We start from the raw sequence: 14,600 nt of genomic DNA on the forward strand, positions 1-14,600 counted from the left end.
TGGTCGGATGGATGAGGTGTCATCACATCTGGTTTTTAAGTTTCGAAATTGTGTTTCGGTGAAAAAATTGAGCAGTCCTTACATCAGATTTCAATATTGTTCGAATTATACAAATTTGATGATCTAGTCTATTTTTTCTGAATTCTACTTCCGAAAAAACTGTTTCAAATTGAATTTCTATCAGTCATGTTATTGAGACTATAATAAATCGGGCTTCCAAGTTTGATTTTATTTATCTGACACTTCATTCTTAAAATAGAAATGGAGATATTTTTAAAAAGAACAATAATGCTCAGAATGCTCTTCTCTCACAATGAATCGAATAAAAATTGAAAAAAAGTGGCAGTCAACCCATGTTCCTTTTCTCTCACTTTCTCTCTATATTTTTTTGTCCATTTGTTCATTGAAATTGTTGCCATTTCATTCATTTTTCTGCTGACTTTCACAATGCTCAATCCTTTTTTCCTAGTTAAACGGGCGGAGTATCTAGATATTTTTCTGAGCCCACCATTCAAAATAAAATCTGAAATTTTTCGACTCCAGGTGAAAAGGTTGGTCTGCAAACAAGAGATTTAGAGAGAAAAAGACGAAGAATTGAATTATTAATAGAAAATTGAATGAGAAAGCTAAAATCGTGGGTCTACTCGATTTTAAAAGATTCCTCACCTGAATCCAAAATAGTTTTTGAAAGCAAAAATTACCGTTTCTAGTAAAACTGATATTCTGGAGTACTGGTAGATTTCTAGTGTGCCATTGCACAGACCATGAATTTATGTCTTCAATTTTCCAGTTACTGTCTTTATTGTTTTCAAAACCACGTGTTCTCTAAAAGTCAGTTCCCACGCATATAGTTGTTCTTATCTGGAAAAAACTTTTGTTTATTGAACATGTAATGATTCATTTATTTACCTTCCTCTTTCGACGGAAACCATGTTCCGATTGCAGTATTGTTATAGCTGTATAACTCAACGCTCACCGTTTCAGATAAGAGAGAATAGTCATTGTTGTGTTCAATTTTATATTAAGAAATCAGCGTTTCCGTGAAAAGCGTTACAGTAATTTTGAATCGATAGATTCTTCGCTATCTTCGATTTAATAGTACCATGGTTATCAATGTCCCCTTTCTTTCAGATTTCAATTTTTTGAAATGGTTGACTCATTGAGAATTCTTATTTTTTCCCTTATTATTTCCGGTAGCCTAGTTCAGACTTGCTACGGTCTGTTCCATAATATGAAAAATCTCAAGAAGTTCACCACGGAAAAAAAGTAGCCAGAATAATCCATTGTTTTAAAACTTTCGTGTGTTTCGTAATTGTGTTTTTCAAGGGACAGCTCATCCTCTCTCTCTCTCTTTGACTAAAAGAGACTAACCATAATAGTATTAGTCCATGTCTCTCCTCAATGTTCTACTCAAAACCAACGGTCTTCCCACTCTTCTCAATTCTCTTTCTCTGTCTGTCCCATGATTTTCTGTTTATTTTTCGATCATTTCCCGTCCTTTCTACTCCCCTCCTTGTCCTGTTCTTTTCGTGTAGTTCTTCTTGTACGGCCTGCTTTGTGGGAGGGAGTGGGTACACTTCTATCTACTCAAATATAACTTTTTATGTTTAATTTGTGACACTTTTTTTTTAACTTACCACTTTTTTCTTAACTTGTGATTTTTCTGCTTACAAGTTCTGTCATGTAGTTCTTCAAGTACTTGACGCTTTGGCTCCCTCCCTGCTTTTTTCGAGAGACTCATCAAACCAAAAGTCGAGAAACATATGTATGCTCGGAAATAGATGAGTCAGTTCTTTTTTTCTTACGATTCCTTATTTTTAGGATGAAAAGAATGAAAAATACTACGATTTTACGATTTGAAAAAAGAATAGAAATACTTTTTATAGACTAAAAAGCTGGTTTTTTTTGTAGTTGCTTGGTCACAAAACTCTGATAATAAAAAAGTTTCTTCTCGGCAGTATTCTTTTTTTAGAGATTTTCCAGAACAATTGCTGTAAATAAACTTTCTCTAGTTTCATAGGACCATTCTTGAAAATTATTCCTGTTTTCAGTTTTCCCGCCCCTCCTTTTCACTTCGAATTTTTAATTTCTCGACCTTCTCTATTCAAGCCTTAAATAAAATGTTATATTTTTCAGGTAAGCCAAAAAAGCGTGCGCACATTTATTGTGTCGACCATTTCATTTTCACGGAAACTTCTATACACGTATCATAACAACTCTCTAACAAATCAAAAATGGAGGAGGCAAAGAATATGGCTCTGCTCTTCTTTATGGACCATCTGATGCAGAAAAATGGACGGAGGACGATTCATGATTTGAGTTGTCAGTTTGGGGCACGCGGGTTTAGTGAGGAAATGAGAAATGCCGTTGGAACTACTCAAGAGGGATTGACTGAATTTTTACAGGTGAGACTTTCAAAAAGTTGGGCAACTTTTTAAAATTATTCTGTTTCAAAACTCTCACAATTACTCTTTGAGTTTGTTACTTTATTACTATTTTTTCCATTTCTTCAGGGTCACCCATCTCTATTCACTGTTGAAGGAGATCAAGTAATTCTGAACGGGCATAACGATCTAAATGCCAAAAACAATCCACTTCTTCAATCCGGTGTTCGCAGTCGGAATTACGAGAAAGAAGCTGTCGATTTCTTCGTAACAAAACTCACCAAATTCGGTCCAGAATTGCAAATCAAATCTCTATTGGGACATCGTTCCCAAGCTGCTCCAGAAGTTCGTCTCGTTTCGGGACGTCATCTGAAAGAGTTCTGCGAGTTTTTGCAATCTCAAGTGGACTATTTTGTTGTCGAAGGGGATCGAGTCCGACTGAAAAATATGCCGGAGCCGGATGAGAATGCGATTGAAATGGATGATGAGGGGAGACCATTGGCTGGAGTGAAAGCAAAACAAGCAGCTGTTGAATATTTGAAATCAGTGCTGGAACAAAATGAAGATCAACCAATTCCTTTGGATATCTTTTATCAGAATTTCTGTCAACGGTTCTCGCATACAATCCGACAGGACGTTGCAACTAATCCGAAAGAACTTCTTCAATTTCTGAAACTCAATCGAGGACTCTTTTTCATTCGGTCGAATAAAGTATCTCTTGTGAAGAATCGTCCAAATGAAGAAGGGTCGGAAAACGGATCAGACGAAGGAGATGAGACAAACAACAATGGAATGTTCCCACTTGATCAGAGTTCTCTTACCAGAATTCACTTTGTGAAAGCTTTGAAACCAGCTCAAGATCTGATTGCAAGGCTTTGGCAAGACATAAATAACATGGAAAAGAAAGTTGTTGGATTGGATTTGAAGACTGTTACCGTAGGAGTCGACGGAGAAATTTTCTTGTCTCTAGGTGAATTTTTCTATTTCAGAAATTTTCCTAAAGCATCATATCTGTTTTCAGGAGTCATTGCCACCACATCTCAAATCGGAATTTTTGATCTTGCTTCAAGTGACGTCATAATTTTAGAATCTGGATTCAAGGGAATTTTGGAGAGTGAAAAAGTGGTCAAAGTGATTCATGATGCACGACGAGTTGCTTCGTTGCTTGCCCACAAATATGCAGTTCACATGAGAAATGTTTTCGATACTCAGGTACGCACTGAAAATGGAAACTGATAATCAAAACTTTCTGATAACTTTTGGACCCTAAATTTACGATTTATCACAATAATTATATAATAGGGTTCAATCATTATTAATTTAGGTAGCCCACTCTCTCCTCCAACATGACAAATTCGGAAAATCTCTTCATGAAATGCGTCCAATCTCTTTCATCAATTTACAACGTGTCTACTATCCACAATCCATTATGCTCAGCGATGTAACTCCACGGAAAATGAGTCAGAGTCCAAAGTGAGCGATTTTTAATGTTTCAGATAGTTGACAAAACTGTAATATGTTTCATTAACCGCTTCGTAGATATCTAAACAGAAGGCTACTTTATTATTACAAATAAACTTTCAGCTGGGGCGTTCGACCAATCACCGAAGAGTTCCAACTGACAATTGTAGAAGAAGCTCACTGTCTCCTTTCAGCTCTTTATCAAGCACTTTCCAATCTGATTCCGGTGCATTTACGTGGTCTTTTCGAAGACAAATGCATCGAGGTAAACCATCCTGAGGTTCGGTTTTGTTCTTTTTTCGTTCAAATCACTTTTTCGTTTCAAGGTGTTATGCACATTTTATAAGTTGATATTTAGTTTAATTCAGTTTTTTTCAGTTCAGAAAACTGATTTTGAATTTAATTTTCCTGTATCTTGATGATTTTGATTCCGGTTGCGAAATTCCGATTTTCATATTAGTTTATACCAGACGGTAAAGAATCAAAAGTTTCATTTTCTAATCCGAAACTGAGCTTTTAAGTTTCAAACATTAGTTTCCAATTATTCTAAATCAATCCCAAGCAATTTCCAGGTTCTCCTCGCATCCCCCAATCGTCCACCACCTCAACCATTTATCTCCTCTCCATATCGTGCCTCAACTCGCCGTGACGCAAGAAACGGCGGTTCCATAATGCAATCCTTTTCACCAGCCCCCTATGCAGCTGCTCCACGTCCACAGATGTCGGATGCATGTACTCAAACATTCTCCACGGGCGATATCGAAGTGCTCAATGTATTCTACGAGTAATCCACTGATAATCAACCAAATGCCTTCTCTGACACTGACAAAACCAAACATCATCAATTTCTTTAAATTTGAAAAATATAATTATTGTTAAAACTGTTTTTCAACCTCAAGTTACTCGTGCAATAGTCATTCTGCACAGTTTCTAAAACTCAACAATCTAATTTCTCCAATTTCCCAGCTTTCAGTTTCATCCGTATCGGTGTTCCCAGTTATTTCTATTTTATTTGGTTCTCTTGTTTTCAAAAATATCTAGAAAATAAAAAGTTGTTTTAAATCAAGCAATTCTTATCAATCCAACCTGAAATTCGCAACATTTGGAGTCCCGTGAGAAAAAAGACATCAACTTGAATAATATTCTGATGATTCAATTGATATTGATATTCTGATGATTCTGATGATATTATGATGATTCTTGATCTATCCATCTTTTTTCTACTTCCGTCATTCAACAGACTAGATACCTGATTAACTCATTTCTTCTTTTTTCTTTTGGGAGTCACTGAAATGGAAAGTTCCGCCTCTTTCAAGTTTGGGACTTGACATTCTCTATCATTTTTCGTGACTACCTGATATTCTTCATTTGGTTTTCTTTCTAACTAAAATATTGCACCCATCACTGAGTTTGTATCTTCCTTCAAAAATAGCGAAACATTTTCGTGAAATCATGTCCGAAGTCACTGTCTCTTTCATTGTAATCAACACGATTGGAACAAGTGTTGGTACATTTGTCAACTTGTTTCTGTGCTACGTGGCAATATTTTATAGTCCTCCGATTATAAAAACCTACTCGATAATTCTCATCAATATAACTCTAGCAAATGCAGGAGCTTGTGTCACTGGATTCTTGTTGCAAGAGAGAATAATTCAAGACAAAAAATCCTTATTTTATGTTTCTTATGGTCCTTGTTCGCTTTTGGGAGAACGATTCTGTTTCAACGTGTAAGTTTTCATTATTGTTGTGAAGTAGTATAGCATACGAAGTTGTTTTCCGCGAGTTTATAAACTAGCTGAAACAGCAAACATTTTGATTTTATGCTTTTAGATTCGGTGCCTACCTACATTTCCATACTCATGCTCTATGGCTGGTTTTCCTTTCATTTGCTTATCGATACTACGTAATGATTCAGAAAGAACAGAGTCGGAGAGCCCTCCAATTCTCTGTTTTCATATTTTATCTTCCCTCTATGACCCAATTCTTAGCTATGATATTTCAAGAAATGGATTTGAATGAAGTCCGAGTGATTCTTCACTCAAAGTTTCCACATTATAATTTGACTGGTTTGACTATAACTGGAGCAGTTGATATTATAACATTTGCTCCACTGTATACTCTGATTCATATGACGGTTATCAGTATTCCCATTGCAATTGGAATTCAAGTTCTAAGAAGAAAAATTATATCAGTTTTGATCTCAAAAGGCGTGGATTTGACGACTCGGTCAAGAAATTTGCATGCCCAGTTATTGAGGGTAAGCGTAAATAAATTACTGTTTCGGGACGGTCTTTTGAGGTTACTCCACTCGAAAGAGAACATTACAACAGCTGTATTCCATCCCATGTCTCCTTCTTTTCAATTTCATATTCCCTTACAAAAAATGGCATATCTTTTCCAAAGTTCATATAAAAGCTCAACAGACCAGAAGAGTTCATACAGAATGTACGTGGAAATGAAAAGAAAACAAACTAGAGTTCACATGATTTTTGGTTGCACATGTATAGTCATCGGAAGTGAGATACAATGAACTTGCACGACAAAACAGAAACATTTTTTATTATAAGCATGATACTTGGTGCAGAAAAACTCCGCCGTAGTTGGAAAAATCTATGTGTTAAAAATATATTTCTCCAAACAGATTCGGATGGAGCAAACTTGAGAAAATATGTAATAAACCAACTATTTTCAGACGCTAACATTCCAAGCCACCGTCCCTTTAATCTACTTCCTCGACGTCTTCTTTTTCTTCTTAACTCGTTTTTGGAGTCATCCGATCCTTGAGTTTTCCATTATAATTCCCTCCTTAATCGTCCCTATTCTTACCCCATTATCCTCACTTTTCTATGTCACTCCTTATCGGAACTTTGTGTTGAGATTGTTTTCTGCAAAATCTAAGTTTCAGACAGTGGGTTCACAAAGTATTATTCAAGTCATTTCTCTTGATTAATAAATAGTTTTCGTGTAGTTTAATCGCTTACAGCACACTTGAGATGGCTTCGAAACTTCTGGAAGTTTCTGTAAACAAATATATTTTTCCAGAATCTAAAGTAAAAATTGTGTTCAGTGTAGTCTATAGCATTTGCTACACAATTTGATCCTGATTTTTTTGAATACCTCCTAATACTAATCGCTACGTAGGCTAAACTCGAGCTCAAACCCCAGTATAAAATAACTTTGAAATGGATGAAAACATTGAAAATGGTGGATATTACTTTGATATTTCTCATACTCAATTCTACAATAACTATCACTGGATGCCTTATTAATATTCTCTTACTCTATATTGTTTTATTTCACAGTCCGAAAGTGATCAAAACATTTTCTGTAGTTGTGATAAACCTTGCATTAACGAACATTGGTTCATGCTTCAGTGGATTTCTTATAGGCGAAAGAATCATTCCATCCGGCAAACATTTATTTTATATCTCTTATGGATTATGTTCAAAGATAGGACCTCAGTTTTGTTTCGATGTGTAAGTCCATTTGATGCTGGCCCCCGTTTTCATGTATTCTTTTTTCCAGATTCGGTTGTCTTCTTCACTGTCACACCCATGCTCTTTGGCTTGTATTCCTCAGTTTTGCCTACCGTTACTATGTGATGATAAAAAGAGAACCAAGTCGATTAGCTCTTCAATTAAGTATTCTCATTATCTACATCCCATCACTAATTCAACTCTTGGCAATGTTTTCACAGGAAATGGATATTGAGGAAATTCGAAATTTGCTTCATGAAGCGTACCCAGAATACAATTTGACTGGATTGACAGTCACTGGAGCAGTAGACAGCTTTCAGTTTGCTCCGCTGTATACATTGATTCACATGACTGTTATCAGCACTCCAATCTCAATAGGAATTCATATTCTCAAGAACAAAATTGTTGGATTGTTGCAATCCAGAGGTGTTGATTTGTCCTCAAAGACCAGGAATCTGCATGCTCAGCTGTTAAGAGTAAGATCATACAATTTTCGTCACTGAGAAATATATTTCCAGACCCTCAGATTCCAAGCTACAGTACCCCTCATCTACATCTTCGGAGTCTTCTGTTTCTTCTCTTCTCATTTCTGGAGTCATCCCATTATCGAGTTCTTTACTGTCATTCCTCCATTACTTGTTCCTATCTTGACACCATTCTCTTGTATTCTTTATGTTACTCCTTATCGTCATTATGTTTTTCGTTTCATTTCACAGAAAGTACATCCTAAAAACTCAGTTCAAACGACGATGTCGATGGTTTGCGTTGATTGAAAGCCGAACGCGGTATTATTGTTGTTTTGAATAAAAAGAACAATTGAAGTTGACAGGTGACGGTGTTATAATTAGTATTATTTTTTAGGAAATCAGTTGTCAAAAAACGAAATGGGGTCTGAGCTAGGAATACGATTTTTCTGACAGAGCTTAAGTTCGGGGATGAGTTGAAAAACGTTTCTGTGTTTGCAGCCAAGAGAGTGATCGGCTGGTTTCTTTGTGAGATTCGACAATTTGCTGTTTCACATTTTTGATTTCAAAGAATCACAACTGATCAATAGTGATCTACCCTTTTTACAATCAAAACGTGGTTTTTGTGACTGTATTCTGTATGAACACATCTGAGGTTCTCATCCCAAAGATCAGAAGAGCTCTTCATCATTTTTCGCATCAAGAAACTATGAAAAAAACAAGATTTTTCTTTCTTTCAATTTCTTTTCTCCATTCAATTGAGAAGTGCACCCCTCCTGACACAATAGAAGAACGAGTGAGAAAAAATTGGAACGAGGAGCAAATACACAGAAAAAAAGAGAAAAAAAAACGTAAAGAATTCAGAAGCAGCGGAACTCTCCTTCTTCTTCGTTTTCTTCTCCTTCTGGAGCACTTATTCAAACAAAAAAGTTGTCAACCAGTGCCTAAAAAACTCCAACCCAAACCTCTTCAAAATTCAAATTTCTCTCTAGGCACCGCCCGTTTTCACATCGTCGCACATCCTTTTCTTTTTTGCTCTTTTAGCCCGTTTTCGGATGGAAAAGAAGAAAGTTTTCTCTCTTTTCTTTTACCTATTGACACGCAAAGAATTCTTTTGGAAAGAAGAAAAAAGAGGCGCTTCTGACATGAAATTCCATGTTATTTTCATCCATCATTTCATCATTCAAACTAGCGTTTTTTTCAGCCACCACTACTTTTCTTTTCTAGAATACGGATATATTTTTTGACAAAAACTTGTCAAGGATCTTCAGTTTTGTTCGAATCGTACAATAATCCAAGTTTCAGACAAAATATCAGAACGTTTTATTTGGTGTTAGAGATTATTACTGAAGCGAGCCAGATAATTTTCGGTCGGCCCGACCATAGCCCTAAAACAAGTATGAAGACGACTCACTGTATTTTGAATTCTAGAAATTGAATTTCGAGATGAAACCAGACGCCGACAATTAATAGAAACATCTTTTTTCGGTTTCGAATTTTACTGATTTTTACCATCCTAGCGATATTTTAGCTTTTGAACATCTCTTGCACTCAATCAAAACTATTATCCTGATTCAGGGTCATCCAATTAACGATATTTTGACACCACTAGTTAGCACGTTTTTCTTCTCAATTCAGCTCAATCAGAGTACATGACAGGGTAGTTTCAGCACTTCTTGAAATCCTAAATCCTCTCCAAAAAGAGTTCCGAGTAGCTTATGTGTTCACATCCAAAAAGTACAAGTTGAAAGTTGAAAGATGTCTTCTCTCTCCATTCTGGTGATCTACTTCTTCCTTTTCTTCTTCCATTCATGCTCATTCAACTGCCGCAAATGGGATTGACGGGAGCACGGATTGTTCATCCCGTCCCCTTATTCTTCTTCTTCCCGGGCGACATTTCGTCTGCTTATGAAAAGGAAAGGTGTCACTTGTTGGGAGGGTAAGAGAATCCTCTTTTAGTATGTACTTGAGATGATGCTCAAGTACAGCATAGTCCTCTTCGAACTTCTAAGTCTCTAGAGTACTTTTGTCTAGGTCGAAAAAAAGTCAGCTGATTTTTGAAACTTTTCTCTCTACTTTTCTCTGTCTAAGCCTCAACATATACAGTAACGAGCATAAGTGAGTACCCCTAGGTACTTTTATGTGTAACTCAGCTGAATCACGTCCGTTTTGCCTAAACTTTTTTTTGAAAGGAAGCCAAAATATTCAGCAATAAGGAAATATGTTTTTTGAAAAACTTCCATTACTGATTTTTTCGATAATCGATTTTTTCTGATCTTGATTTGAAAATCCGAAAAAAAACTTTTTATTTTTCTCTTGGAGTTATTGAGTTTTTTGTTTCGAAATTTTGGAAAATGATCAGATAAACAAAAAATTATGTTGAATTGGCTTCTCAACTCCTGAGCATCCTGCTAGAGCTCCAGAAGTCAAAAGTAGTGTCCTCGGAAAAATCTTCATAACTCATCAAAAAAGGTTTCAAATTAGCCGAAACATGCACCAAAAGACGTGTCTTGTGTTTTTCTACAAACCAACATCAAAAAATTACAGATTTAGAAAAAAAAAATTTTCTAATTTTTTTCACTAACAATTTTTTAAATTCCTATTTTTTCTCAATTTCTGGTATTTTCTGACCACAACACGGACAAGGAACACATAAATGTGTTTTATTATGTGTGATAAAGCATCTTGCATGCAGTTTTTGAAAGTTATGTTTGTTTTTCATCTAGAAAATACCAGAAATTGAGAAAAAATAGGAATTTAAAAAATTTTTAGTGAAAAAAAAATTAGCAAAATTATTTTTTCTTAAGCTGTAATTTTTAATGTTGGTTTGTAGAAAAACACAAGACACGTTTTTTGGTGCATGTTTCGGCTAATTTGAAACCTTTTTTGATGAGTTATGAAGATTTTTTCAAATGCACTACTTTTGACTTCTGGAGCACTAGCACGATGCTCAGGAGTTGAGAAGCCAATTCAACATAATTTTTTGTTTATCTGATCATTTTCCATCATCTTGACATCAAAAACGCAATAACTCCAAGAGAAAAATAAAAAGTTTTTTTTCGGATTTTCAAATCAAGATCAGGAAAAATCGATTATCGAAAAAATCAGTAATGGAAGTTTTTCAAAAAACATATATTCGTATTGCTGAATATTTTGGTTTCCTTTCAAAAAAAAAGTTTAGGCAAAACGGACATGATTCAGCTGAGTTACACATAAAAGTACCTAGGGGTACTCACTTCTGCTCGCTACTGTACCTTCCCTTCAAAAAAGTTCCGCTCCAAATATTTTCCCAATTTCCAAACTCCGCCTATTTTCAATTGTTTTGATAGTGCCACGCGAAACCCGGGAGATGTTGGCTGCTCGTTTTCTTTAAAATCCCTCTTTTCCACCGAATCGTTACATGTCATGCCGCTAAATCGTAACAATGATACGGGTAGCTTACGGTTGATTTGAGTGACCTAAACTATCATTGATATGATTGCGAATTTTGGAACAAGGTTCATACAGCCCTGGATAAATCCAGAGGTTCCCTGCGCCCCTGCTGAGACGAGAGCCGAGGCGAACAAATGAATTATCCTATCCAGAGGCTTCCATGACTCTCTGAAAGATACAAGATCCAATTGTTCTTTCTAAAAATAGTGTCACTTCTCACCCTAAAAAAAGCGAAAAACATTCTCAATTGTTCTCCTTCCTATCCCTTTCCTCTTCTTCTTCCTCTAGTTGTATGCGGCGTGAAATTGAGCGTACTCGTCGCTTCTCGAGGCTACCACAACTCAATGGATTCTCGCCTTTTTTATACTCAATCTCTGATGGAAAAATCTGATTTGTGATGAGATATGAGTTAGAACATTCAGGCTGTTCAGGAGTATCTTCTTCTTCGAAAATCTATCAAGGGATCTTGAACAAATTAGTTTTTTTCTTTTTTTCAAGCTTTGTCGTTTTCTCCTGTTTTTGTACTCGTTCTTCTTCTTCTATCCCCAACTCATCAATCTTCTCCCATTGCCCTTTTTCTTCTTCGTTTCTCTTTCCACCCCACAAATTTCTCTTAAACAATTCTTTCCATTTTCTTCGTTGTTTCTGCCGTTCCCCGTGTCCCATCGGGATTTCGAGATTCCTCTCTTTTCCACGCGGATTCACATGATTGATGCGATAAATGTGGTGCGATTTGACGTGGCATCTCCCCCTTTTTCTCTCTTGTCCATGAGCAGTCTGTCAGAAGGACGACAACTAGAAACGGACTCATCATGATGATGAATATCATTTGAGTGTCGGCAAACCGCCCATCATATCCCCATATCTGTTTCCGTTTCTACTTTTTACATCCGTTTTTGACGAGAATGATAGGTGGTCCAGATCGAAAGTATGGATTCCATTTTGACAAATTTTACAGTTTCAGTCACATTTCAAAGGTGAGAATACTTCTACACTATTAATACTATGGTGCTATTTATAGTGAAATTTTTAAAATTACGAATGGCTCGAACGTTTGTTTTTCAAAAGTTTCAAAATTCTGAATACGTTAAGCGGAACTGCTCAAATAATAGTAGTCTGTAACTCGAAAATTTGTTTTTAAGTGACCAACTTTTCCATTTAGCTTTCTACTCTCGAATATCGGCTCTGTTTGAGAAATTTGGTTATGTTTCCCCTTCTATTCTCTAAAAAAATTTTCTAAATTTTTTTTGCAAAATGAAATTGAAAACTAAAAGAATCTTATCTTTCCTGTGTTTTCTTACGTCCATAACTTTGCCGATTTTGATTTTATTTTTCAACCACACAAATAGATACACATGTACATATGTGAAATATATATCTCAACAAGTCAAGAAATAGTAAATTGGATAAAATGACAACTTCATTCCGTCATAAAGCAAAACTAGTATTTCCAAGTTATCCTTTTTAAACATGTAAAGTATCTTTCATCTCAGTTTTCTTTATATTTGTTTTTTGGATACTGAACAATTATACCTAGATACAAAATTACAGTACAGCGTTGAGAAAGACAAAACTTGCCTTATTCATTATCCGAAACATGTCATCTTAAAACATTACCGGAAGTTCGTCATGGCCAGATCATCACTATTTTTACAGTTCCATCAATATTTTGAAGCAAGATCCGTCACAACAGTAGTGGTTCTGACACATCCGTAGAGGACGCATTTTACAAATTAGTTGACAAGATAATATCCAGTTGTTTTTGTTTTCTTTAGAAAACATCAACTTCCTCCGAAAAAAGTCTCCAAATGCATCTCCCAACGGTCCAATTTCCAAATGTTGCGGTTCGAAGAATTGAGTCAAAAAGGCAAAAGACACCAGTTCATCATAACCCATTTCTCTCTTTTTTGGAGACTTTTTTCTCTGGAATAACTCAGAAAAAAAGTATCGCAGAGAAAGCATAAACTAACGAAGTTATGACAAATCTAGTCGAGTTTTTATCTTTTTTCTTTCCGAAACTCGTCGAAGAAAAACAAAAACAAGATGTGTTCGCGGGAAAGACGACCTGCTCACCGATTTCTTCCCCTTACTTTTTGCTTCTGTTCCCCTCGAGACCCATCCATCTTTTTTTGTTTCTCACCCACTCTTTCTAGTCTTCCGGACACTTTCCTACTATGTATTCTCCTACTTTTACACTAAAAAAAAGTGTCGCCTTTCCATCCTTTTTCTTCCAGCCTTATTTCCATTATTCAAAATATTTCTTCCAAAAGAAAACTCACCTTTCAAGCAAAAGAAGAGAGAAGAAGATGAATGAGTGTTCTTTTTTCCCCGTCTTCTTCCTATTTTTGGCGGTCAAATGACACTAATCCTTCTTCTTCTTCTTCTTCTTCTTTCTCATTCTTCACGAGCTCTGTCATTTCCTATCCTGTGAGCTTTTGAATTGGATAGATCACTTTCCAAAAAAGTACGCCTCTTTTTGGAAATAATGAGGTCGTGGTTTGAAAAATGATCGTCATTACGGGAGACGCTTCTATTTTGATTGGATTCTGACTACGGTAGTTTCTCTGATTGGTTTATCTTTTTGGAATATGGAGGGGATGGTTTCAAAATATTCTAACTCTGCCTATGGGTGGTGAAAATTTTCTAAAACTAATCCGCGGCCAACTCCATTTCATAAAAGTTTTGATAATTGCTTGTTATTGCTTCCAATTTTATCCTTTCTCGAACTATTTTTCTGTTTCAAGAACAGTATTAATATCAAATTCGTAATCAAGGTTGTTTTTCCGCAAATTAAGGAAGCATATTCTAGGCATTTTCAGATAGAACTCGTATCAGTGAGCCCGATAGATTTGAACTCGATCACTCCCAGCTTACAAAAAAGGCTGTTTCAGGATTCACATGAATGTTACATTTCTTGTGTTTATCTGATAATTTGCCCCCATTTCGTTAATGAATACTATCACCTATTACGGTTGATATCAACTGAAGAAAACTCAAAACTCTTGGTTTTAAACTTATTGTCTCCAGAATTCAACTCATTCTTCCCTCTTCAAATAAACGTCATACTTCTCTCCAACTGCTTTCATCTTCCACCCCATCACCCTCAAAAAACGCCCATAAATCGTTTTTGGTGTCACATTCCTGCTGAACCTTTTTCTCCTTTCATAATCCCCCTTCTCCCCGATTTTTCTGTTTTCAAGCCGTCTTCTTTTCCCTTTTTAAACTTTTGTTTGTTGTTGAAAGATGATTGAAACGTCTGGATTACCTTCCTCTTCTTTCTGCTTTTCCTTCTTTTCTTCCCACCAAAAAGTTAGTTTTTCTCCAGAAATCTTCAAGAATTGTTTCCCAATGAGCTCATCTCTCAACCCAAATCCACCGTAATC

General features: G+C 35.9%; 2 protein-coding genes across 2 annotated transcripts; both read left to right on the top strand.

Annotated features, from left to right (window-relative positions):
- Positions 1–2,234: 2,234 nt before the first annotated feature.
- GCK72_013600 (uncharacterized protein) lies at positions 2,235–4,633 on the top strand (the record flags this gene model as incomplete). The annotated part of the gene is made up of 6 exons (XM_053729904.1): positions 2,235–2,405; positions 2,514–3,354; positions 3,406–3,596; positions 3,709–3,857; positions 3,969–4,125; positions 4,418–4,633. The coding sequence occupies 6 exons, from the start codon at positions 2,235–2,237 to the stop codon at positions 4,631–4,633; spliced, it is 1,725 nt and encodes a 574-aa protein (XP_053584676.1).
- Positions 4,634–5,297: 664 nt separating this feature from the next.
- Positions 5,298–8,094, top strand: GCK72_013601 (uncharacterized protein; the record flags this gene model as incomplete). Its single annotated transcript, XM_053729905.1, has 3 exons — positions 5,298–5,572; positions 7,371–7,797; positions 7,840–8,094. 3 exons carry the CDS (start codon positions 5,298–5,300, stop codon positions 8,092–8,094), a joined length of 957 nt encoding a protein of 318 aa, XP_053584677.1.
- Positions 8,095–14,600: the final 6,506 nt, after the last annotated feature.

The sequence above is a fragment of the Caenorhabditis remanei genome, chromosome IV (genome assembly GCF_010183535.1).
Source record: "Caenorhabditis remanei strain PX506 chromosome IV, whole genome shotgun sequence".
Classification (NCBI taxonomy): Eukaryota; Metazoa; Nematoda; class Chromadorea; order Rhabditida; family Rhabditidae; genus Caenorhabditis; species Caenorhabditis remanei.